The 25,312-nt window shown below is 46.0% G+C and overlaps 1 protein-coding gene across 9 annotated transcripts in view; it reads left to right on the top strand.

Annotated features, from left to right (window-relative positions):
• Positions 1–2,063: 2,063 nt before the first annotated feature.
• The window catches only part of CPEB1 (cytoplasmic polyadenylation element binding protein 1), a 69,916-nt gene continuing 46,667 nt past the window's right edge, over positions 2,064–25,312 (top strand). For 5 of the 9 annotated variants that reach the window (XM_066355772.1, XM_066355769.1, XM_066355767.1 and 2 more), the window contains exons 1-2: positions 2,706–2,767; positions 14,765–14,939. In XM_066355772.1, the coding sequence (XP_066211869.1) occupies positions 2,753–2,767; positions 14,765–14,939 (190 nt within the window). In that variant the 5' untranslated portion in view covers positions 2,706–2,752. Of the gene's footprint in view, positions 2,430–2,556; positions 2,768–3,230; positions 3,383–14,764; positions 14,940–25,312 lie in introns of those variants that run through there. The other 4 variants (XM_066355771.1, XM_066355776.1, XM_066355774.1 and 1 more) reach the window with 4 other exon arrangements.

Below are 25,312 nucleotides of genomic sequence, written 5' to 3'. Positions count from 1 at the left end.
TTGTTGTTGGGCTTGGCTCTTAACCTGAGTTAGTGATCACATTAAAAATCAGGAAGATTTCACTTTTTTTTTTTTTTTGTATTTTTCTGAAGCTAGAAACGGGGAGAGACAGACTCCCGCATGCGCCCGACCAGGATCCACCCGGCACGCCCACCAGGGGGCGATGCTCTGCCCCTCCGGGGCATCGCTCTGTCGGGACCAGAGCCACTCTAGCGCCTGGGGCAGATGCCAAGGAGCCATCCCCAGTGCCCGGGCCATCTTTGCTCCAATGGAGCCTCGGCTGCGGGAGGGGAAGAGAGAGAGAGAGAGGAAGGAGAGGGGGAGGGGTGGAGAAGCAGATGGACGCTTCTCCTGTGTGCCCTGGCCAGGAATCGAACCCGGGACTTCTGCATGCCAGGCCGTCACTCTACCACTGAGCCAATCGGCCAGGGCCAGATTTCACATTTTATAAAAATTTTTTTTCAGCTTGTCTTGAAAGAGTTGGCTGGGTGGGGACCTCGTTCCTGCAAGGTATCCATTGGCCCATTCCTCTTTTGGATGCACCTTCTAGGTCAGGCATGGCCAACAGTTTTGCCCCTGGGCCAGATTAGAAAGAAAACGTTTTTCACGGGCAGGACGAAATATTAAAATTAAAAAATGTTAAATACAAAAATGATTTATTTAAGTAAACAAAATTTTATTATGTAATTTGTTTATAAATAAATGTAAGTAATTTAGTACAACAAATTAACAAAAAAACTAATGTGACATGTTAAGGTGCTTTGCATCGCCTATTACTTTTTAATATCTGGCTCTATACTTGTAGTAGCTATTCTTAACACAGCCTCCAAATGTAAATCATTCAATCTTGATCTTGTTGTACTTTTATTTAGATTCATTAAAGAAAAAGTTTGTTCACAAATATAAGTTGAACTGAAGATTACTGACGATATTGTAGTTTATGTATAACGATTTAAAAGTTCCACTTACTTCATTTTCACAGTGCGTCGTGCGGAAAATATTAAAAATTTAATCGCGCGCCGCATAAACTCATTACACAGGCTGGATCCAGCCTGCGGCTGTATGGTGGCCGTGCCTGTTCTAGGTGCTCTTGTCCACCCCCTCACTGGATCCTTTGCTGTATCTGTGTGTGGCACCGAGAGGACAAGCAAGATACACGGCCTGTATCTTGTGCTGTTTGTGGGCCAGGGTGAGACTTGGGTGCGGGCTCCTCTTAGAGAAGGAAGGGCCCTAGTGATGCTGAACCAGAGGTGTGGGTTCCTTGGCAGCTGGAATAGGCCCCTCTGAGGAAGGGCAGATGGCTAAGCAGATGAAGACCCGGTGGAGCAGACCATGGCTAGGGCGTGCCAGGACCTCTTACCTTGCCCCTGTGGACATGACCCTCTCTGCCCATGACCTCAGCAACCCAAGCAGGTCCTGTATGGGGATATTCTGTGGATGGAGACAGGCCAGCTCTCACTGTCACTCTGAGTCCTCCTAGGGGCTTTTCCAGTGTTGTTCTTACCCTGGCCACCTTCTCCCATTCATACTCCTGAAACACTAGGCAAACCACTGACTTCCTCTCCTTCCACTGCCCAGAGACAGCACTCAGCCCCCTCCCCTTAGCCATTAGAGCCAGGCAAGCAGCAGCCTTTCTTACTGCCGGAGGAGCCTGGAGCATAGTAAGTACTTGATAAATATATTATGATGAGGCAACACGGAAAACACTCAGAAATGCTGTACAAACGCTGGTCCTTTTCTTCCTCATTCCAGTTCCCGGTCTCTCCCCTTTTTCTATCCAACCTCTAAGTCTCCGGTACCATCTTAAAAGACCTTGATATTGCCATTCTCCCGTTTACAGTTCTCAGCAGTTTCCTGCTGTCTGCAGGACCTAAGCTTCCCTCCTGAGATTATCAGCTCGCATTTTCTCCGTCGTGGTTAGATAGAGCCACCTTTTCAGCCCCTACTCCGCCTTCACCTGGTGTCCCCGCCTAGAATGGCACCTCCAACTCTACTCTGGCCTGGAGCTTCCGGTCCGCCCCTGCCCCAGCCATTCCACCCTATCTCAACCCAGGACGCCTTTCCAGCCTTCTTGGTAAACCTTCCAATCACAACCTGGCAGGAACGTCGGAAGCGGCTTCCCCAGGGAACTGCGGTCCAAAGATGACCCTCAGTGGTTTTGGAAGTTCCCGGGATCACCGGACGCCCGCGCCCCGGTGCTAGGAGCAGCCGGCCTAGTAGGGGATCGCCTGCTGAAGTCGGGGCGCAGGCTCGGAAGGGTTGGCTCTCGCCCTGGAGGGGTCCTTGGAAGGAGCGGAGCGTGGACACTGGAAAGGAGGCTTTACTGACCTAAAGCATTGCCGCCGCGTCGCAGGGCTTGTAAATCGCTCCCCATTTCATGAGGGTTCACTGAGGCCCAGCAAGATGAGTGACTTGACTAGGGTCACTAGGTGAGTGGCGCGCTACGTTTAGGCCTTGGGCCTCGGGGGGCTGTGGCTGTGGTGGCCCCCCACCCGGCGCCGGGCTCCGGGTGGGCGGCCAAGCCCTCGGCCCGGCGCGCTGGAAGGGGCGGGGCGGGCGCCCGGGCGGGGCCGGCACAGGTGTTTCGCATCTAGCCGGGGGGCGGCTCCGCCGGGCTTTATAAGCGGGTCCGGAGTGGGGCGCTGTGCGTGGCTTGCTGCAATAATAGTGCGCACGTGTGTGCGCGTTCCTTGCCGCGCCGACCAGCGGCGCGTCCGTCCGTCCGTCCGTCCCGCAGGACCACACCGGCCCTATGGCGTTCCCGCTGGTAAGAGCCGCCGCCGTCTGCCTGGGCGGGGCCGGGCGGCGGTCCTGGCCGCGGCAGCTAACGGTCCGCGCAGCTTCGGCCGGCCCGCGGGTTCCCCTCCCTAGCCCCTGTGCTCGCGGCGTGCGGGTCACATGCCGGCGGGCGTGGGGCCTCGCTGAGGGGTGAGTGGCGAGGGGGGGCAGGGCGTCTCCTCGTGACTCAGGGCCTTTGGGTTTAAAGGCGCCGCAGCCCTGTGGGGGCGGCCAGTGGGGCCTCTGAGCTGTGCTGCAGACTCCCGGCGGCCTCGAGTGTTTGTCCAGACGGGAGTTGAGCGCACAGAAGGAAGCCCTTGCCCCTGGAACGCCTCTTTCTCCTGTAGCCGTCGCATGTGAGCCCCGAAGCCTCGGCGCCGGAGCTCACGCGCCTCCCAGTGCCCCCCCGCGAGTCTTGTTTGTACCCAGCGGGCGCCCGGGTGGGGCGGGACTGCTGGCAGCGGCCACCCTGCCAACACCACGACGGCAGCGGTACGGCTCCTTTAAGGCGGAGGGATCGGCCCCTCGTGCTGCGCGTGCTGCCCTAGCCCGGGAGGTCACGTGGCTTCACACGTTCGATTGGCGCAGAAGCTGGGCTGGCCAGGTGGGTCTCGCGGGAGTGGGTGGCCGAACACGTGCGACTCAGCTTCGCCCTGTGAGACCCGTGGCTCTGAGGTTGGTCCTGGGGACATGGGAGCCGGGAGACCTGCAGGCGAAGGCCGCGATGCAGGCATGGCGCCTGGCCAGAGGAGAGGCGTGCACGTGGCCGCGGCCTCCGGCCTCCGCTCTGTCGGACTCTCCTCAGCCCAGGACCGGGCCAGGGCCCAGTCGGGGTGTGGGTCCGTGCGGACTGGGCTGTGGCCACAGGTGCAGCGGAGCAGCGGCCGGGCTGCCCACCTGGCCCGAGCGCTGTGAGGAAGGCCGTGCCCACCCTGAGTCCCTGGGGCCCACCCTGAGTCCCTGGGGCCTCGGATGAAGGAAAGGTTACACACCTTGGCTCATCCTGGCGTCCCTCCCCGGGCGTTTCTGAGCCTGGTGCCCTCCACTTTCAGGCCGACCCTGACTCTCTTGCCTGGTTCCCTGAGCGCCCACGCAAGGCCAGAGGGCCTAGAAAGACCAAGGAGCACGTCCTGGTGCGCGGGGGTGCCTTGCGTGTCCGCCCGTTTGCACGCCACCCTGTGGCGGGGACTTGGGAAGGAAGGAAGGAGACCCTGGAACCACGCAGGCCCGCCCACCCGGCAGTCTGGGCTCCTGGTGGTGCCTCACGTCCCTGGCGGCTGCCTGCTTTGTCCCCCTGGCTACCGATCCACAGCTGCGCTGGAGCACACTGCTCCGTCATCTGCTGGCCTGGCCAGGGGCAGGCGGGCGGAGGGCTGCCCGTCTGTCCTGCCGGCGCGGTGCTGGTGTGTGCCAGCTGCCAACCAGCTACTGAGGGTACTTTTCTACCCGTAAGCTCAGGGCCTCTTTGAGCTTAGGGACACAGGCAGGGTTAAAAGTGAACAAAAACACTCCAAACAGCCCAAAAAAACCTTGGAAGCCTTGGTGTGATGGTGGTGGTGGTGGTGGTGGTGGTGATGGTGGTTCCTAGTGGGGTTGTTTTTGTCGTTGGGGGAAAGAAGTTGTTTTTGGAGCTCGGGGAGGCCCTCAGGACCAGTGACAGGTGCAGCTTTCCAGAGCTCGCTGAGTTTGTCTTTGTCACAGTGATTTCACTTGAACTCGAGTGGCCTGGGAGTGCATGCCCGCTTGATAGAACTAGGATTTGGACATTGGTGACCCCGTTTGTAAGTGCATCCTTGTCTCTCCCAAGCGTTGTCCTATAACCAGGCTAGGCTTCCTGGCTGGGGCAGCTGTGCCTGTCTGTTGGTGGACAGGATGCTGGAGCAACCATGCAGAGGTGGTGATGGTGTCTCAGGCCCTGGGCGCTTGATAAGAGTTGATTCTGTGGTCCTCTTCACTGTGGTCTACACTGGCGCCTACAGAGTGTGGAGGGAGGCGATGAAGGTAGACTCCAGGCTCAACATCAAACTAGCTAACAAGCTAAATAATAACTATCTTAGTATTTTCAGGTCACCAAGCTGTTGTTGTTTTTAATCCTTAAAATGCGTTGCAAACCCAGATTCCTTCAGGAGCCTGAGGTAGCTTAAATGAGTCGAGGGAGAGGAAGGAAAGGAATGATTTCCTCTGTGTGTTTTTTTAGGTGAGAGGAGGGGAGATAAGAGAGAGAGACTCCCACATGTGCCCCAACAGAGCTCCACTAGCAACTTTGTCTGGGCTAGTGCTCGAGTAGAACCATTTTAGTGCCTGAGGCTGAGCTCCAAGAACTATCCTGGGGGGAGGGGGTACTCTGAACCTATACAGCCACTGGCTGCTGGAGGGAAAGAAGGGAGAGAGGGAGGGGGAGGGAAACAGGTTGCATCTCCTGTGGGCCCTGACTGGGAATCGAACCTGGGACGTGCAGGGCTGCCGCTCTATCCACTGAGCCACTGGCCAGGGCTAGATTGATTCAAAAGTGTAGGCCCGGAGTTGATGGATCTTTTCCCTCTAAGTTGAAGTTTTTCTTTTTAAATTTTGTTTTTATTGGTCAACTGATTTAGAGAGACAGAGAGGAAGTGGGACAGAGAGATAAAGAGAGAGAAGCATTCGTTTGTTGTTCCACTTAGCTGTGCATTCATTGGTTACTTCCCATATGTGCCTTGACAGGGGATGGAATATGCAACCATGGTGTCTTGGAATGACGCTCTAACCAGCGGATCTAACTGGCTAGGGCTTCTCTCTCTTTTAATGAGGCAATTAAAAAAATTATAAGCCCCATATGGAACAAAGGTAACATGTTTCTAGACACTGAATTCACTTGAGGGGCATTTTGGGCTGTGTTTTAAAACATCCCTTTTAGGTTACCCACCTCCCATTGTGCAGATTATGAAACGTGTTCATAAATCACATCACAGGGGCACTAAAGGATAATCCAGGATGTAAAGCTAGGTCTTTTGGTGCCATAGCTCAACCTATGACACTGTGTTCTGGTATGTCAGAGGGGTCAGGGAATATTGGTGGTGTACCTGTGTAGAAGACACAGTGGTCTATGAGCTGGTCACAGCGAACCTTAACTACATAGGAGGACTCTGGTGGCAGGGAAGGCCCAGTGGGTCTTCTGAGCGTTAGTGTGGCAGTGTTGATAGCAAGAGGAATGTGCTGTGTCTATCATTCCATGATGTATGTGAGGGCAGTTAGCTGATACTGAGAGAACCAGAGGTCTGGAGCTGCCAGGCTCCTCCCACTGTGGGGGTGACCCTTCCAGGCCTCTGCACCAAGACTTGCCCTTTTCAGGACAGTTTCAATGACTTTTAACTCCTGAGACAAGGCAAATTTGAAATTATACCATTGTTTTAAGACCTATGAAAGTAGAATGGGGCTTACTAAATCTCACCTCTTATCTCTTAGCTAAAATTCCCATAATCCTGTCTCTTAGATTTCCAGGAAGAATTAATAAGGGTTTTAGCAGTACCTGGTAAATTCTTCTGGGATGAGTTCCCAGGGCATCACATAGAATTGTGCCAGGAATAAGGGTCTGGACTTTCATTCTGGGGCAATTTTAGAATCCCAGTGCTGTACACAGCCACACTAGCACATGTAAAGGATAGACACCTTTATTTTTATGTCCTATTTCCAAAGGAGTTGAAGCATAAAGCAGTAAAGAGCATATCTAGAGCCTTTGCCAAAGCCATTTTTCTTGAGAATGCAGACTCAAATACAAATTAGATGGCTTTTTCCCCCACTGTGGTCTGGGAAGTTTTGGGAAAGATGGAAACTTTAAAATGTTACCTGTCTCCAGCTGCTTCTCTAGGGACCTTTACAGGCTAAAATTCAGGGGTCTCAAACTCGCGGCCCGCGGGCCGCATGCGGCCCGCCAAACAATTTTGTGCAGCCCACAGACTAATCCACGAAGTTCAAAATATTTTGGATAAAAGTAAGTAAGCCTAGGGGCCTACTTGTATTTTTCATTTCTCTAGCATCCTAGCTAGATATTAGCTTAGTTAACAGCAGTTGTGATGCGAACTACAGTTTCTGGTCATTTTGTGACACTGAGTAAACTGCATGTACGATTGTGCTTGTTGTACTCATTTTTTTTTGTTTTCAACTGCAGTGAGAAAAGTGTTGCGTAACAGTTGCCTTTTGTAGACCTAGTGCGGCCTGCCGAATGGCTGTGATCTTGCTTTGCAGCCCACATGCTGAGTTGAGTTTGAGTCCCCTGGGCTAAATCCTCATCTTTGAGTTCAGTGTTTGAGAATGTGGGGGTGGAAGGGAAGGGTGGCTAAATTCACTCTCTGCTGGTATTTTAATGTTTATATGCTAGGACCTAGCATACTATCTGTGCAGACTGTCTCATTCATTGCCTCCCAGTCCCTTAGCTAAACTTCTACTTCTGAAATCACTATATGTTTATTTAAAAGCCAAATTAATTAGTGAATTTGCAGTTCTGGCTGGAAGTTTGGGACAGGACTGCATACCAAACCTGGAGATTAATGTTTAGGCTGTTGTCTTCAATAGCTTCTGGTGAAGGCAGTGCAAGACTCATGGAATCAAATAGCAAATTATTTTCTTCCCTATGGAAGACCTGTGCTAATCCCATCCTGTGCTGCAAATTTGCTTTTCCTAGTTAGTATCTAAGCTGTATGGACTCTGGGGAGAATTTGCCAGAAAGCGGGGGTGGTGGATGGGGTTGGGAGGGTAGGATTGAGGGGTGGGAAAGGGGTTGGACTTTGAGGTTGGAGAAGAGGTGGTTGCATAAAGAATTTTTGCTTCTTTATGTTTGACTTAAAACCAAGAAGCACTGATGGCCCCTTTTAGTGTTTGTTAAGCCTTTTGTTTGTTCCTTTTGCCCCCACATTGCAGCTTTGGAAAGGCCCTTCATTTTCTTTCCTGCCATTGTTGTAGCCTGTTTTAGCTAGACCTACTTGGGAGAGCTTGTCATCTTCTGTAAGCTCAGATTCCAAATGCGGAAAGTTTTCATATTTGATTGGACCTCCCCAAATAAGACATTTTTAACTTATAATATATTGGCTGAGAAGATTGAACTAAAAAGTGTGTATGTAATAGTTCAGAGGAAAGTTATCTGGCTTCCCTTAAAAATCGGGTATCCAAGTGTCACTGTTAAATTTACATTATAGACGTAATTTTCAGTGAGTTTTTTGCTATTCAAAGGTCCCCCTGTTAGGGATTCTTTTGCTTCCTTAAAATATAATGTGTTTTAAATAACAAGCCTCAGGTATGAGGGTATTTCTGACTAAATGGGCTTTGCTTTCAGCTGTGCAGAACATTGAGGCGTGGATAACCTCTGAGTTCTACTTTGGTTTTTTGGTATTCCTGTATGGTTGGAGCACCCTTTTAGGCTGAGAGTTAACACTGTTTTGAATTTTTAAGGCTCATTTTGTGATGCCTTTCCTTGAGGTAACTGGAGAATCCCCAGAGGGCAGGTGTGCAGATTGATTTGTGTGCTAAAATGGGTCACAGTGGCATGTAGCTGTTGATTCTGAGAGTAACTTGACAATAATGGTGTTAAAGTTTCTTTATTCTTGAGATGTGAAATTTACTGATATAGGTACCATCCTGACAGGTTTAACACCTTGGCCTGAGATCTCCATTGATAAAGGTAGGGGTAGCTCTCTGTTAGAAAGAAAGCAGTTACCTAGATGAGCAGGTTGGGTTTTCTTTTGTGTGTGTTTTTTGACAGAACACTTAATCTCTTATTAAACACCTGTGCTTTCTGCATTCTGGTTTTTTGCTCCTGGCTTATGGCTCTGACACCATCTGTCTCCTGAGTTTTCCCTTTCTCCTGAGAATTTTTTTTTAAGCTGTAATTTTTTTTTTTAAGCTATAATTTTGGAAGTTTAAAAGGTGTTAGAGACCTGTCTCCCAGGTGTAGCTTGGAGTTGATACCAAGCTTGGATTGTAAAGTCTGTTTTCACAGACAAGGAGAATTAAGCTTAGAATGAAAAATGATTGTTCTAAGTTTATGATGGACCAAGACTTGGAACCCATGTCTCTTTATTTCCAGACTGGCATTATTTCTAGAATTCATGTACCTTGACCTCTGTTACATCAGTCTCTGATTATTTCATTTTATTTAAAATTCCCACTTGGTTCATAAGATTCTGTGGCTTCCTTTTTATTTTTTCCTTCTGTCTGAGACCTTTCCTTGTCCTGGTACTTAGAGGCTTCCTCTTCCCTCTGAGTGCCACATTCCCTATGGTTCATTCTTTTGACTTACTCTTGTTCTCTTACACAGAGGGCCTGTGTATTCCTGTAGCACCTGTTGTCTTTCTGTGATCAGGTGTTAGGTTGAGCTCTTGAGCTCTGATTGTTCTCAAGACCCCTAGTTTCTGATTGGCCTCCTGGATGAATATGTCTTGAGGCTTGTTAAACCCAACAGGTTTAAAAGCAGAACCAACATCTCTTTTCCTCATCTCCTGGAGCTAATCTGATTCTCCCTCCTCCACCCAGTCTCCTCTTTTCCCCTAACTATACTGTTGTGTCCTCTTGGGGGAAAGAACTGTGTTTCAGTGTTTTTGTTTTAATATTACCACTGAGGCCCTGGTACAGAAGGATGCTAGGCTTGTCTGTTCACACCCACCACTCCATCTGGAGCTTTGCCATGCTAGTGGTCCTGCTGGGGCTTTGCCGTGCTAGTGGTCCTGCTGCTCCCCAGGCACACACTAACTCTGGGTGTTTGGGTCTCAGCGGGTGGTTGTATCCCCCAAGCAGAGTGGTGAGCTGTGGATGAGAGGGCCTTTTCCTACCTGCCTCAGGAATGACTGGTGAGGTGTTGCTTGATTATATTGAGTTTTTTTGTGGGCTTTTTTTTTGTCTTTTTTTGTGTGTGACAGAAACAGACTGAGAGGGACAGATAGGGATGGACAGGAAGGGAGAGAGATGAGAAGCATCAATTCTTCATTGCAGCACCTTAGTTGTTCATTGATTGCTTTCTCCATATGTGCCTTGACCGTGAGGCTACAGCAGACCGAGTGACCCCTTGCTCAAGCCAGCGACCTTGGGCTCAAGCTGGTGAGCCTTGTTCAAACCAGATGAACCCACGCTCAAGCTGGCAACCTTGGGGTTTTGAGCCTGGGTCCTCTGCCTCCCCATCTGACGCTCTATCCGCTGCGCCACCACCTGGTCAGGCACATTCAGGAGTTTTAAGATGAAACACAAACTTCCCTTGGGTTTTGGACTTGAAGAGTCTGAAATTTGCTTTGTTGTTCAGATCCCCATGCTGCTGCTTTTCCTGCCCTTACTGCTCTGCCCAGCTTTGGGGAAGTCTCCTAACACTAAAATTTTTGAATGTTTCACAAATGCAAAATAAACGACCCCCAAACCTGCAGACAGTCCAGTTATGCTGAACAAGTACATATGCTTCTTGGTGGACTTGACTAAGGTAATAAGTTGAAATCATACTTCTGAATAACATGACTTAATCAACTATGTGGGATTGGGGAACATATGTCACTAATAAGGTATTTATTGATCATACCCAGGTGCTTTATATATCTCTCATTACTATAAAGTCTATAGAGCAGGGGTCCCCAAACTACGGCCCACGGGCCGCATGCGGCCCCCTGAGGCCATTTTTCCGGCCCCCACCGCACTTCCGGAAGGGGCACCTCTTTCATTGGTGGTCAGTGAGAGGAGCAGAGTCCCCATTGAAATACTGGTCAGTTTGTTGATTTAAATTTACTTGTTCTTTATTTTAAATATTGTATTTGTTCCTGTTTTGTTTTTTTACTTTAAGATATGTGCAGTGTGCATAGGGATTTGTTCATAGTTTTTTTTATAGTCCGGCCCTCCAATGGTCTGAGTGACAGTGAACTGGCCCCCTGTGTAAAAAGTTTGGGGACCCCTGCTATAGAGTAAGTACTTGGTCCTCCATTTTATACATGAGGCAAACAAGTTCTCAGGGAAGATATGTAAGTGGTGAACTTAGGTTTGTACTCCAAAGCCTGTGTTCTTTCTGTTTTGCAAAGCAGTAAATCAGTTTTGGAGAGAATTCTACCCCTGTGGAAAAGGGGAATGCTTTTTCCACACAGTAATCTCCCCTCTCCTCCCTTCCCCTCCCCTTCAAGGATTATTGCCAAAGGAAACCACTGTTTCATGATGGGAGTGTCAAATGTTAATCAGTTGCAAAGGGGAAAATTGAGACCTGCTTAAAAAAAAAAAGTTTATATTAGCAGAGATTCCTCATGAACCATTCCTTTTATCTGGAGGCTGTTTGTAGCCAGTAACAGTAAGAATTATTGTTTTTCTTTAAGCATTGCCAGTTATTTTTTCCTGTTGAGCCATGATTCACAGTAGCACTCAGGTTTGCCTTCTCTTGGAAATTTTTGATCTGTTGTAAAGCATACTTTCCTGTCCATAGTGAAAGACCAAATAAAGGTAGAAAAAGCTGCAAATGATCTCACTTTATAGAAGAATATGCCAAAAATCGTAGTGAAAGCTATCAGGTCATGATTGCATTACCAAGCAGGGAAATACTGTTTTTCCTTGGGATGAGACATGGGTATGAACTCAGACCTGTAAATCGATGAAAGTTAAGATACAAGATACACTGTACAAAGTAATGGGTCTTTTAAGTATAGGGATGTAGAGGAGGTTTGTGTTTTGAAAATGAAAAACTGAATTCATTCATATTTTTTTTTAGGGGGGGGAGAGTTTAAAAGGATCACTGTATTCTATAGTAGGTTCAGGTTTTGGGCAGTCTGATTTGTGTTACATTTTTAGTCTTTCAGTTAAGCTTTGTAAAATCAGTTGACTAGCAAGATTAGGCATGAAGGGGCTTGAGATCTTCAAAGGAATAGTTGGCCTAGCTCTTTAGTATATATTTTCCCCTTTATGAGCAAATAGGTTCTTTTCCTCAAGGATCCCTGTGGTGGCCTCTGACCTCTTGGTATCATAATAATGACACCACTGATAGCTAACGTTCATTTGTTCAGCACATAAGCAGGTACCAGGTACTGGGTCAGCACATTTTGTGCATTCTTCCACAAAAGTCCTGTGGGATGATATTACTATTTTTATTTCTATTGTACACGTAAGGGAGGTTGTAGGTTTGTTTCAGCTTGTACTGCTGGCTTTAATCCTTTCTTTTCCTTCCAAATTGGTTATTCAAGGCAAACCATTGGGTATTACTGATGTGATTATGCCATTTAGGTATAAATGGAACATTTCATTTACTTTTATTCTAATATCACAGAGTCCTCTAGATCTCTGATTTGGTGTACTTGAGAGAAGAGGAGGGAGGGAGTCGTTCCCAATACCATTTGCTTTGAGTTTGAGGCTGTGGTATATGTGCCTAACAGCATGGGCAGTGGGACAGGGTTGGCTAGGCTCACTCCTGATTAGGTTTTTTAAGACTGCTTCAGATGGTAAAATTCTCAGATCTACCCTTCCTCCTGGGGAAGCAGGTTTTCCCCTGAGGCCTCCAGGTCCGTGTCTTCCCCGGATGTCTGGGACACTTTCCTCCCTGACTCCAGCCTCCGCATCTTTCGTGTGGTTGGTCATGGTCTCCTTCTAACACTCATACGGTTATCATTACCTTGCCTGTATATGTGGGAACCCATATGTATTACATATGTTACAGTAAGTAAAAATTAGATTATTTTTTGTATATTAACAGGGACCTTTTAAAGTTTGGAAACCTCTGTTGTAGACAATAATCCCAACTCCTTCACCTGGCATGTGAGGCTGCCCTTCCAGTGTGCTCTCTTCTGTACCCAGTGCTCCACACACTGAACCACTTTCGATCCTGTTCCTTTGCTCTCGGTGCTCTTTAGCCCTTCCTCTCACCTCACTTCCAGTATAGTCTCTTCCTCTGAGCACCCTCAGCTTAGAGGACTGTGGAAGTTTACAGCATGTTGTAGCTACAGCACATGTGTTGTGGTTCACAGCATGATCAGACCTGAGTTCTCTTTCTAGACTTCAAAATTTTATTCTGATTGAATCTGTCTAATCTGCTTACTGTAGATCAGGGGTCCCCAAACTTTTTACACAGGGGGCCAGTTCACTGTCCCTCAGACCGTTGGAGGGCCGGACTATAAAAAAAACTATGAACAAATTCCTATGCTCACTGCACATATCTTATTTTAAAGTAAAAAAACAAAACGGGAACAAATACAATATTTAAAATAAAGAACAAGTAAATTTAAATCAACAAACTGACCAATATTTCAATGGGAACTATGCTCCTCTCACTGACCACCAATGAAAGAGGTGCCCTTCCAGAAGTGCGGCGGGGCCGGATAAATGGCCTCAGGGGCCGCATGTGGCCCGTGGGCCGTAGTTTGGGGACCCCTGCTGTAGATGTTCACTATAGATGGCAGGCAGTTGGTGATTGTTAATTATAAGGCAGTAAGTCAAGGAAATGTGGAGCCTTCAGATCTGCAGGTTGATTGTAAATGCTGTGTTTTTGCTTTTGTGAAGTTGTCCTAGTGAAGTGGAGAATCGCTTTAGAAATCTGCAGTTGTGAAAGGCCTTGTGTCACGGACTGTGAATTTTTCTGGTCCTCACAGTTTGCAGAGGACACCAGTCTTTTCAAAAGCTTGAGAATGACAAGGGACTCAAGTGTGTCCCTTTAAGGACATCCTGCACAGTTCATAAAACTAAATGCTTGTTGTCATTCTTATGCTTACGTGGGTTTTGGTAGCCTAAACAAAGTGACCCTAGGGCCTACGCTGTTCTCAGTTTTGTTGAAGGGCCAGCTATGAGATCATAGGTGCTTGTTTCTTACTTGGTCTGTTTTTAGTTTATTTTCCTTAAGGTAACTGGGAAGGATAGAGCTAGGAGTCAGACTCCCCTTAGAAGATGGACTGCCAGCCAGTATTTTTAAAAATTTTATTTAGAAAGTTAAATTTAATGGGATGACACTGATCAATAAAAGTACATAGGTTTTAGGTAAACATCTCTACAGCGTTTGAACTGTTGATTGTGTTGTGTATCCATCAAATAAAGTCAAATCATTTTCTGTCATTGTGTATTTGTCCGTCTTTACTTCCCTTTCCCCAACCCCTTTTGTAACTTGCTATGTCAGCCACTGGATGTGGTGAGCAAGGGAGATTGAAGAGTGAACTAGGACGCCTAGATTTCTTCTAGGGTTCCTGGTGTGTGGTAATGTTATTTACTAAGCTAGAGAATACCCAAAGAATTGGATTTTTTGTGGGGATTCAATTTCTGATTGTATCTCTGGAGTACTTGTTTTCATTTGGTACTGTCTTACATGAGTTTTATATACCTTTAATGACCATAAACAATTCCACAACTTATTTAAACAATTCCCTTTGTACCACTCTTACCAAGCCCTCTCCTGTGATCCTATCTCCAGGTGTCAGAATAGCAGCTACCATATGCCAGGCTGCCAGGCACCATGCTTGGTGCTTTAGATATCTCATCGAAAGGTAGATAGATACTCCTTTTCCATTTCACAGGTGGGGAACTTGAGGCACTGAGGTTAAGGTACTGCCAATAAATGGATGAACCACACTTTTTAAACATGTATATTGATATATAATTTACATAACGATAAAGTTTACCTTTCAATGTATAATTCAATGAATTTTAGTATATTTACAGAGTTTTGCAGTCATAATCTCACTTTAGAATATTTTCACCTCCAAAAGAAACCTTATATCCATTAGCAACCACCTCCAAGTCTCCTCCCCTCTCTTGAGTTGAAGGCACTTAGTCTACTTCAGACTTGCTGCTTCTTATGCTGCCACTGACCTTGCCAAAGTGACTCCTACATACATTTCATTAGAGTAGAGAGTTCTCGAGCCAGTTTTCTCAGGGCACCTTGCTCACAGTAAACACTTGAATATCTAGACAGGAAACCCAGATCCTCTTTACTTTATATACTCATGGTGTCGGTTTGGGAGGAAGGGGCTCTGAAGTCTCCTATTGTCATAAGGAGTGTAGAAGACCTAAATGTTCATTCTCTGTCTAGGAGAAGGAAGCAGAAAGGATAAAAGATCGCTGGGACAACCAGGAAGCACGAGCTCTCTCCACATGTAGCAATGCCAATGTCTTTCAAAGGATAAATGCCATGTTGGGTAATACTCTGGACTTCACTGGAGTCTGCAGTACACCCGTCAGTCCACAAATTCATGATCATTTGCCAGGTGAGTTAGATTTGAAAAGCCGATGCCCTGGGCCTGTATGCAGAGCTGTTTCTAGGCAGCCTCCTCGTGAAGTGTGTGAAGAATGGCCTTGAATCTGTAGTGACACTTGTATGTTGGTTCCTTTGTGGACCCCACTCTGGGTGAAGACTGCCTTTGATTATAATGTAGAAATCGACGTATTTTATGATACTCAAAGAGATTGGGTAAAAAAGAGTAGTAGGTCAAAGGTGGCAGAACTATTTATATATAAAATTATAATGTGAGTCACATGTAATTATAGATGTCCTGGTACATTAAAAAGAGTTTAAAAGGTAAAATTAACATTTTATGTAACCCTACATATACAAAACATTGTGACAGTGTATAATCAATATAAACCTATCAATGAGATTATTTCTTTTGTTAGTACTAAGACTTCAAAACCCACTGTCTGTTGTACGTTTCTAGCACAGCTCGGTGTGGACTGCCCACACTGGAGCTGGTCAGTGGCCACATGTGACCAGTGGTGATTATGTTGAACAGTGAATATTTTAGTTGCTTTTAAACATGAGTGCAAGTCGACGTGCATTTTATTTTATGATACTTAGGATTACTCCTCAGAGTAGTTCATCATCTCCTGAGGATGGCACTTCACAGGGAGGCTTGGATGCCCTGATAGTGTTTCATAATCTCCTTCTGTGGAAGTTGCAGCACGTTATAAGAATGTTGATTGAATGTTTTATTATTTTATATGAAACTGAACATATTTTTAATTTTTAAGTGGACCTTGGAAATATGCGGCAACAACAAGGATTTTCAAGGACTAGTGATTGCTGATTTTTGGTTACAACTTTATTTATTTTTTTAACATGGCCTTGGAAATAATTCCCACAAAGACGCAGGAATATGTGAATTTAAAGTAGATAAGTGTTTGAGGGAGAGGTTCATTAAGAAGGAGACTGACTTGTGGTAACTGTAGAATTTGTTTCTGTTTTACGGGAAGTTGGGGGACTGGAGGGCTCTGTCTTTTGCTTCCAAAAAAAAGTAGACATGTGGCCCTGGCCGGTTGGCTCAGTGGTAGAGCGTTGGCCTGGCGTGCAGGAGTCCTGGGTTCGATTCCCGGCCAGGGCACACAGGAGAAGCGCCCATCTGCTTCTCCACCCCTCCCCCTCTCCTTCCTCTCTGTCTCTCTCTTCCCCTCCTGCAGTTAAGGCTCCATTGGAGCAAAGTTGGCCTGGGTGCTGAGGATGGCTCCATGGCCTCTGCCTCAGGCGCTAGAATGGCTCTGGTCGCAACATAGCAACGCCCCGGATAGGCAGAGCATCGCCCCCTGGTGGGCATGCCGGGTGGATCCCGGTCGGGCGCATGCGGGAGTCTGTCTGACTGCCTTCCTGTTTCCAACTTCAGAAAAAAAAAAAAAAGTAGACATGTAATATTCTCGGTTAATTGGGATAAGTTATAAGCCAACCCTTATTCTCCTTTAGCTTATGCAGAGTTAAAAATTTAGCATATCTGTTTAGTTCTATATACATGTTCTGTTTTTCTCTTTTGAGAAAATTGTATGCATTATGTTCCAGTTAGAATGACAACAATGGCTTAATTCTCACTGGGTTACTTCACACATGCTGCAGACTTTTGTAGTTTATAACAAAGTGTTTCTCAGCTAATGGTAGATTGTGGAACTATGTACGGCAGTGGTCCCCAACCCCTGGGCCGTGGACCGGTACCGGTTCGTGGGCCATTTGGTACCGGTCCGCAGAGAAAGAATAAATAACATGAAACATTGTCAGAATAACAAATTTAAATACAGCCTGAATAATGAGGACATGCTCATTCCTGCTTTAACTTAGCCCAATAAATAGCATAAGTTCGACAATTATATTTAAAAATACCACAGTTTTTACGCTGGTTGCATAATTTTATTTTGTGCATTTATCTGTCCCACCCTAAAGGCTGGTCCGTGAAAATATTTTCTGACATTAAACCGGTCCGTGGCCCAAAAAATGTTGGGGACCACTGCCCTAAATGCCACATACAGAACCCAATCTTCTTGTACAGAGCAGGGAAAGGCTGAGAGAGTATCTGTGGCAGCAGGCACAGCTCCATGGACCTCTTGGTAAGCTCTCAAGGAAGTATTTGTTCCAGTTGGTGGGGGCTCTTATAGTACCACAGGTCACTGAGCTTTGTTCTCAGCTTTGGACCCTAATGGCCAATTGTGAAGCTATAGGAAAAAAAAAATCAACTCAACATCCAGTCTCACTGAAATAACTTCCACTTCTTCAAAGCCTATTTTAAAGGCTGCTTTTCCTAGTTCGCTCACAGGCACAACCTCCCCTCCTCTGACCCGTCACAGCACTCTCCCAGTCATGCCTTGTCAACTGAGTGTGGAGTTATCACCACTCTCCCCGTATACCACGTGATGAAATATTTTGTCACAGCGGGCACACACACAGCTTTGCAGGTGACTTACTGCAAACATTTGTTCAAATGAAAAAATAAAAGGTGCCTAGTGACTGCAGAGTGAGGAGCACCTGTACGAAATAATTTGTGCAATTAAAATTAAATGTGATCAATGCAAAACCTGTTTATGTTTATGTCCATTTTTCCGGCCCATTTTTATGCGGATACACATACTTAAGGAAGCACTGATTTGTATTTTGTCTCTTTGTGTCAGATACTGGGATTATCTTTTATGTCAGTGTGTAGTCTTCCACAAACTCCAGAACATTCCAGAGTATGCTTACTTAACCTTCTGTGGTTTCCATATTTTCCCTAATTATAAGGCTGTAATACAGTGGTCCCCAACCTTTTTTGGGCCACAGACCGGTTTAATGTCAGAAAATATTTTCACGGACCGGCCTTTAAGGTGGGATGGATAAATGTATCACATGACCGAGACAAGCGTCAAGAGTGAGTCTTAGACGGATGTAACAGAGGGAATCTGGTCATTTAAAAAAAATAAAACATTGTTCAGACTTAAATATAAATCGGAAATAATGTAAGTTATTTATTCTTTCTCTGCAGACCAGTACCAGATGGCCCACGGACTGGTACCGGTCCGCGGCCCGGGGGTTGGGGACCACTGATTTAGGGTGATCTCTTCTTTCCTCTGTCACACCAAGTGAAGGACTATCTTCTGAGAGCAGCATTTGCACAGGTTGAGACTGCTTCCCAGAAGGCTCGGCTGAGCTCCCAGCTGGGCACAGACTTGCTCTCTACCCTTGACTTGGGGGAGATGGAGACGTGAGAGCTGAAGTGGGGCTGGGAGGGAATGGCGGGAGGTGTCCAAATTCCCAGCAGTGGTCAGGCAGGGCAGCTGTGACTCCCTGGTTCAGTTGCTTTTTGGCTAGTAGCCCACCAAGAAGGCCCTTGTTGCGAGAGGAGTGGTAGGGGCTGGAAGGTCACGCCAGAGCTGGACCTCCATCCAAGTGGCTGTGGAGGGGAATGTGCCTCCTCCTCATGGGATGGATGCCTGCTACACAGGGGCCCTGTCACACTCCCTGTGATCCATAGCCTGTTGAACTCTGGTAGGGGTGGGGTGGAGATTGCCTGTAGGCGCATGTGTGTTGAAAGCATAAACAAACTGAATTTTTATCAACAGGTCTGTAAAAACGTGAGAATTGGTAAAATATCACTAAGGGACAACTTAACTCTTGGGTGGGCAGGCAGATTTAATGTATAGTATGTCTGGGACGCTGGCTAGAGGGAAAAATTTCACATAGACTCTCAAGAGAGGATGAGACTTCTCAACAAACATTTAAAATAGTTTGGAGGTTTAGAAAAAGGCTAGATTAGCCAAAGTAGTTCAAATAAGTAGGGTGTGGAACTGCAATTACTCTCAGGATGTCTTGTCTCCCACAAATAGATTTTTGTGGAAACTTAATATATGACTTTTATGATTAACTGGTAAAAAATTAACTGTTGATTGAGTACCGTGTTCATGCAGAAAAGTAGATAAATATGTGTTCAAATTCATTGAATTTTTAAACACTGAGTGCATCTTGTAGAGACCCCCAGCAACCCTGCAGTCTCTTAACTAATGAAGGCTTACCACCGTGCTGACTTTTACATGTCTAGGTTAGTTTTGCCTGTTTTAGAACTTATAGAGTGGAATCATAAATACATACTCTCTATGAGATTCATAGTGATCTGTTGTGTGAATATCCCAATGTGTACTCATTTTAGGTAGTAGGCATTTGAGGCCATTATGAATAGTGCTGCTGTGAGCATGTCTTTCTGGTGACCTTATTTCTGTTGGGGATGATCCTAGGAGAGAATCAGTGGGTTATAGGATGTTCATGTCTTCAGCTTTAATAGAGGCTGCCTGGCAGTAGTTCACAGCAGTCACACCAGGTGACACACTTGTAAGAGGGTCTGCGTCGTTCCACATCCTCACCAATAGTGGGTATTGTGTTTTCATTTTGGCCACTTTGGTGAGTGTATGATGGTATTTCTATTGTGATTTGCATTTTCATTTCCTTGATGACTAATGAAGTTGAGCACCTTTTCTTATATTTAGTGACCTTTGGATATCCTCTTCCTGAAGTGCCTCTTCCAGTCTTTTTTTTTTCTTTTTTGTGACAGAGACAGAGAAAGGGACAGATAGGAACAGACAGAGAAGAAGGGAGAGAGATGCGAAGCATCAATTCTTCATTGCAGCACCTTAGTTGCTCATTGATTGCTTTCTCATATGTGTCTTGACTGGGAGCCTACAGCGGACTGATTGACCCCTTACTCAAGCCAGCAACCTTGGGCTCAAGCTGGTGAGCCTTGCTGAAACCAGCTGAGCCTGCGCTCAAGCCGGCGACCACGGGGTCTCAAACCTGGGTCCTCCGCATCCCAGTCCGACACTATCCATTGCGCCACTGCCTGGTCGGTCTGTAGTTCTTTATATATTCTTCATGTGAGTCCTTTGATATAGGTAATAAAAATATTTTCCCCCAGTCTGTGACTTGCCTTTATACTCTTAGTTGTCATCTTTTGAATAAGGAAAATATAAATTTTAATGAAGCCCAGTTTATCAGCTTTTTTGTTATTGTTAATTAATGCTTTGTATCCTGTTTAAGAAATGTTTGCCTATTCCAAGGTTATGAAGATACTGTTTAATTTTAAAAACTTTGTCTTACCCTTTGCACTTTGATTTGCAAGCCATCTGGGATTTAATTTGGTATGTGGTGTAAGGTACAAGGTCAAGATTTCATTTTGTTCCCATGGACAGCTGGGTGACTGGACACCATATGGGGAAAAAAAAGTCTTAATTCCACTGCTGTCACCTTTCTCATAACTCAGGAGTCCATAGTATATAGAATGTACACAATTGTTTCCAGAGATCTTTCTAACATTCATCTATTTATTTGCCCTTGTGTCTTAGTTACTAGAGACTTATAATTTTGATATTTGGTAGTGAAGTCTTTTAGCCTTGTCCTTCATGATTCTTGGCTTTTCTTAGATTTTTACATTTATGATAGACTCAGTGTTGTCACTCCCTGCCAGCTCTGCTGGGATATTGATTAGGATTGTGTTAAGTCTGTGAATCAATTTATGAAGAATTGATTTATTGATGACAAATCTTCCAACTCATGAAGCTGGTGCAACCTTTCATTTATCAGGTTGTCTTTAATTTGTCTCAATGTTTCATAGACTTTTTTTTTAAGTTAGTGAGAGGGGGGAGGCAGAGACAGACTCCTGCATGTGCCTGAATGGGATCCACCCAGCAAGCCCACTAGGGGGCAATCTGCCCATCTGGGGTATTGCTATGTTGCTCAGCAATTGAATTCTTCTTAGAGTTGAAGCAGAGGCCATGGAGCCATCCTCAGCACCTGGGGCCAACTCTCTCCAAGCCATGGCTGCAGAAGGAAAGGGGAAGAGAGGGGGAGGTGTGGAGAAGCAGATGGGCACTTCTCTTATATGCCCTGACCAGGAATTGAACCTGGGACATACACATGCTGGGCCAACACTGTACCACTGAGCCAACCGGCCAGGGCCTCATAGACTTCTTGGATATCCTTTTTTAGGTTATGTCTAGTTCTTGATAGGTGTCTAGTGCTATTGTAAACGATAGTTATTTAGTGTTATTTCTTGTTTGCTTGTTTCTGCCTGGTAGTCTTTTCTAATATGGTCTCGAGTTGGTATACTAGTTTTGGACATTTGGGTTTCTTTAATGGGCACATTTAAGTTCATGGTGTTTTGTCTATAATTTTAGGCTATGAGTGGCTTTATTTACTTTTGCTGACTTGTAGGTTTAAAGGACATATGAATTTAGAGTTAGGCAGCTGCCAGTTTCCTATAAAAAGCCATTCTCAGTGCCCAGGGCCAACTTGCTCAAATCATGATTCAAGCCATGGGTCTGGGGGGGAAGAGAGAGAGAGAGAGAGAGAGAGAGATGGAGGAGAGGCGGAGGAGCAGATTAGCCTGTGTGCCCTGAGCCCTGACTGGGAATTGAACCGATGCTCTACTGCTGAGCCAACTGGCCAGGGCCTACAAGTTTTTATAAAATAAACTTTTATTGTAGAATAGTTTGTAATTGATGGAAATGTTACAAAAATAATACATAGTTTTACTGTATTCCACATCTTCTATCAGTATAGTGAAATTGTCACAGCTAATGAACCAATATTGAAATGATAGTGTGTATTTTATTTGTATTTTCTTAGTTTTTACCTAATGTCCTTTTTTGGTACCATCCAGGATACCATATTACATTTAGTTACCATACCTCCTTAGGCTGTCTACACTGGGACAGTTTCTTAGACTTGCCTTATTTTTGATTACCTTAAAAAGTTTTGAGGAATAGTAATAGTACCCATTTATAGGATTTTGTGAAGCTTGAGTAAGGGATGTTTGTGTTGAATACCTAGAACAGTGGTCAGCAAACCGAGGCTCACAAGCCACATGCGACTGTTCGGCCCCTTGAGTGTGGCTCTTCCACAAAATACCACGTGCGGGCACTCAGGTACGTGTGGGGGTGTTGGTTGGTCGGGCCCAAGTTAATAACAATGTACCTACCTGTATAGTTTAAGTTTAAAAAATTTGGTTCTTGGCCCTGGCCAGTTGGCTCAGTGCTAGAGCGTCGGCCTGGCGTGCAGGAGTCCCGGGTTCGATTCCCAGCCAGGGCACATAGGAGAAGCGCCCATCTGCTTCTTCACCCCCTCCCCCTCTCATTCCTCTCTGTCTCTCTCTTCCCCTCCCGCAGCCAAGGCTCCATTGGAGCAAAGTTGACCCGGGCACTGATGGTCGCAACAGAGCAACACCCCAGATGGGCTGAGCATCGCCCCCTGGTGGGCATGCCGGGTGGATCCCGGTCGGGCGCATGCAGGAGTCTGACTGACTGCCTCCCTGTTTCCAACTTCAGAAAAATACAAAAAAAATTTGGTTCTGAAAAGAAATTTCAATCGTTGTACTGTTGATATTTGGCTCTGTTGACTAATGAGTTTGCTGACCACTGACCTAGAATAATGTCCTTAAGTGCACCTATACACTGAATGGTGGTAGTGGTTGTGATGGTGTGGGAATATAAAGAACGCAGTTGTGAGAGCATAGCTGGGCCGTGTAATTTTAAAAGGTGTACTACTGGTTTCCAGTTTAGACTGAGAATCTCTTGAAGTCAAGGATGAGCTCTTAAAATCTTTGGGTTCCTGACCCTCAGTACTCAGTGTGGCTCATGGTGGCTATGATTATGTAGTTACTTAAAGAACACATCCTCACAAACTGGGGGCCTAAGCTGAAAGAGGTCATAATTTCATGTTTAAATAAGTTCTTCTCTTGCATTCCATGTTGATAAATCTTAAGATTAAAAAAATTTTTTTTGGCTCTGGCCGGTTGGCTCAGTGGTAGAGCGTCGGCCTGGCGTGAAGAAGTCCCGGGTTTGATTCCCGGCCAGGGCACACAGGAGAAGCGCCCATCTGCTTCTCCACCCCTCCCCCTCTCCTTCCTCTCTGTCTCTCTCTTCCCCCTCCCGCAGCCGAGGCTCCATTGGAGCAAAGATGGCCCGGGCGCTGGGGATGGCTCCTTGGCCTCTGCCCCAGGCACTAGAGTGGCTCTGGTCGCGGCAGAGCGACGCCCCGGAGGGGCAGAGCATCGCCCCCTGGTGGGCAGAGCGTCGCCCCCTGGTGGGCGTGCCGGGTGGACCCCGGTCAGGCGCATGCGGGAGTCTGTCTGACTGTCTCTCCCGGTTTCTAGCTTCAGAAAAATACAAAAAAAAAAAATAAAAAATTTTTTTTTACATTGATTTGAGAGAGAGATAGGGGAAGCAGGGGAGGGAGGGAGAGAGAAGCATCAGCTTGTTGTTTCACTTAGTTGCATTTAGTTGTGTACTCATTGGTTGCTTCTAGTAAATGTCCTAACTGGAGGGTGAACCTGTGATCTCTGGTGTGCTGGGTTAACGCTTTATCCATTGAGCCACCTTGCCAGGGCTAGGATTTTTTTTAATTTTTTTGTTTGGATTTTTAAAAAAATTCATTTTAGATAGGAGAGAGAGAGAGAGAGAAGGGGGGAGCAGGACAGTGGTGTAGCGAACATAACTGGCACCTGGGGCAGGACACTTCATTGGCGCCCCCTCCCCCCATCCAGAAAGGTAGTCTGCTTTTCTTATTTGTCTTGGAGACCATTTGGCGCCCTTCTGTGAGGGGTGCCCAGAGCATGATAGACCCCCCTTGCCCCCCCCCCCCAGCTACGCTACTGGAGCAGGAAGCATTAACTGCCATATGTGCCTTGACCAGGCAAGCCCAGGGTTTCGAACCAGTGACCCCAGCGTTCCAGGTTGACGCTTTATCCACTGTGCCACCATAGGTCAGACTAAGATTAAAAAAAAAAATTTATTTTAGAGAGAGAGGTAGGGAGAGAGAGGAAGAGAGAAACATCAATTTGTTCCACTTATTTACATACCTATTGGTTGATTCTTATATGTGCCCTGATGGGGACTGAACCTGCAACCTTGGCATGATGGGACTATGCTCTAACTAACTGAGCACCTAGCCAGAACACATCTAAAATTTTTTATGGTGTTAAAATAAAATTTACCATCTTAACCATTTTTTAGGAGCACAGTTTATTGGTATTAAATACATTCACATTGTTGTGCAAACATCACCACTACCCATCCTCATAACACTTTTTCATCTTGTAAATCTCAAACTCTATGCCTATTAAGCAATAACTCTTTCTCCCCTCCTCCCAACCTTTTCAACCACTATTATACTGTCTTTGATTTGACTACTCTACCTTGTGTAAGTGGAAACACATAGAATTTGTCTTTTTGTGACTATTTCATGTAGCATAATGTCTGTCCTCAAAGTTCATCCATGTGGAATTTCCTTTCTTTTTAAGACTGACTAGTATTCCATTGTATGGATAGAACACATTTTGTGTATTCACTATAGATGGACACTTGGGTTTCTTCCACATTTTAGCTGTTGTGAATAGTGCTGCTTGGACATGAGTGTACAGGTATCTCTTTGAGACTGCTTTCAGTTATTTTGGGTCCATACCACAAGGCATAATTGCTGGGTTACATAATAAAATTTATATTAACTTTTTGAGGAGCCTTCATACTGTTTTCCATAGTGGCTGTACCATTTTACATTCTTAGCAGTACTACACTCCACACTCACACCAACACGTTTTTTGTGTGTTTTTTTTTAAGATTTTATTTATTGATTTTACAGGAAGGGGGAGGTAGAGCAAGAAGTATCTACTTATAGTTGCTTTACCTCAGTTGTTCATCAAGTGCTTGTCTGCTGTGCCCGGACTGGGAAAGCCCAGGGCTTCAAACCGGAAACCTCAGCACTCCAGGTCAAAGCTTTATCCAAGCCCAGCCTCTGTTTTTCTAATAGTAACTGTTGGGTAAATAAGGGATTTTTAGGTTTGCTCACTTGTATTGGGGCAGTACCATGTGTATATAGTCTATGGAAGGCTGTGGGTACTTGCCTTCAAGGTGGCAGATTGCAAATTGTAGATTACCCACCTCCATTGGGGCGGGGCGATTGTTTGTTGTTTGCTGGAGAAAGGGTATTTCCACCTGGCCTGTTTTGCTGGGGAGTGCTGAGGATGGTGGGGGCTGTAGGTCTGGAGAAGGAGTCTGGGTTGTGGAACTAGAGGCTGAGTCAGGGCTTAGAAGCCCTGCTGTGGTTGGTGGATGCTGAGAGAGAGGGAAGCGGTCTTCCCTGCCTCCTTGCTCGTCCCGTTATGAGACTTTAATAATGGAATGGCTCACTTATTTTCTGGCTCCACTGTTCCTTACCGACTGCCCAAATCCAACCTGAACCTGCATGGCCATGATGGTGGCGGCCACTGGCCTTACAGTAGCTATCCTAATAGGTATGAGGTGGTATCTCATTATAGTTTCGATTACTGATGTTTAGCATTGTGCTCCTTGGTCATTTTTTTAACTTGAGAGA

Source organism: Saccopteryx leptura, chromosome 13 (genome assembly GCF_036850995.1).
Source record: "Saccopteryx leptura isolate mSacLep1 chromosome 13, mSacLep1_pri_phased_curated, whole genome shotgun sequence".
NCBI classification, from domain to species: Eukaryota; Metazoa; Chordata; class Mammalia; order Chiroptera; family Emballonuridae; genus Saccopteryx; species Saccopteryx leptura.
The sequence above is the reverse complement of the archived record's forward strand: the minus strand, read 5'-3'. Positions and strand labels throughout refer to the sequence as shown.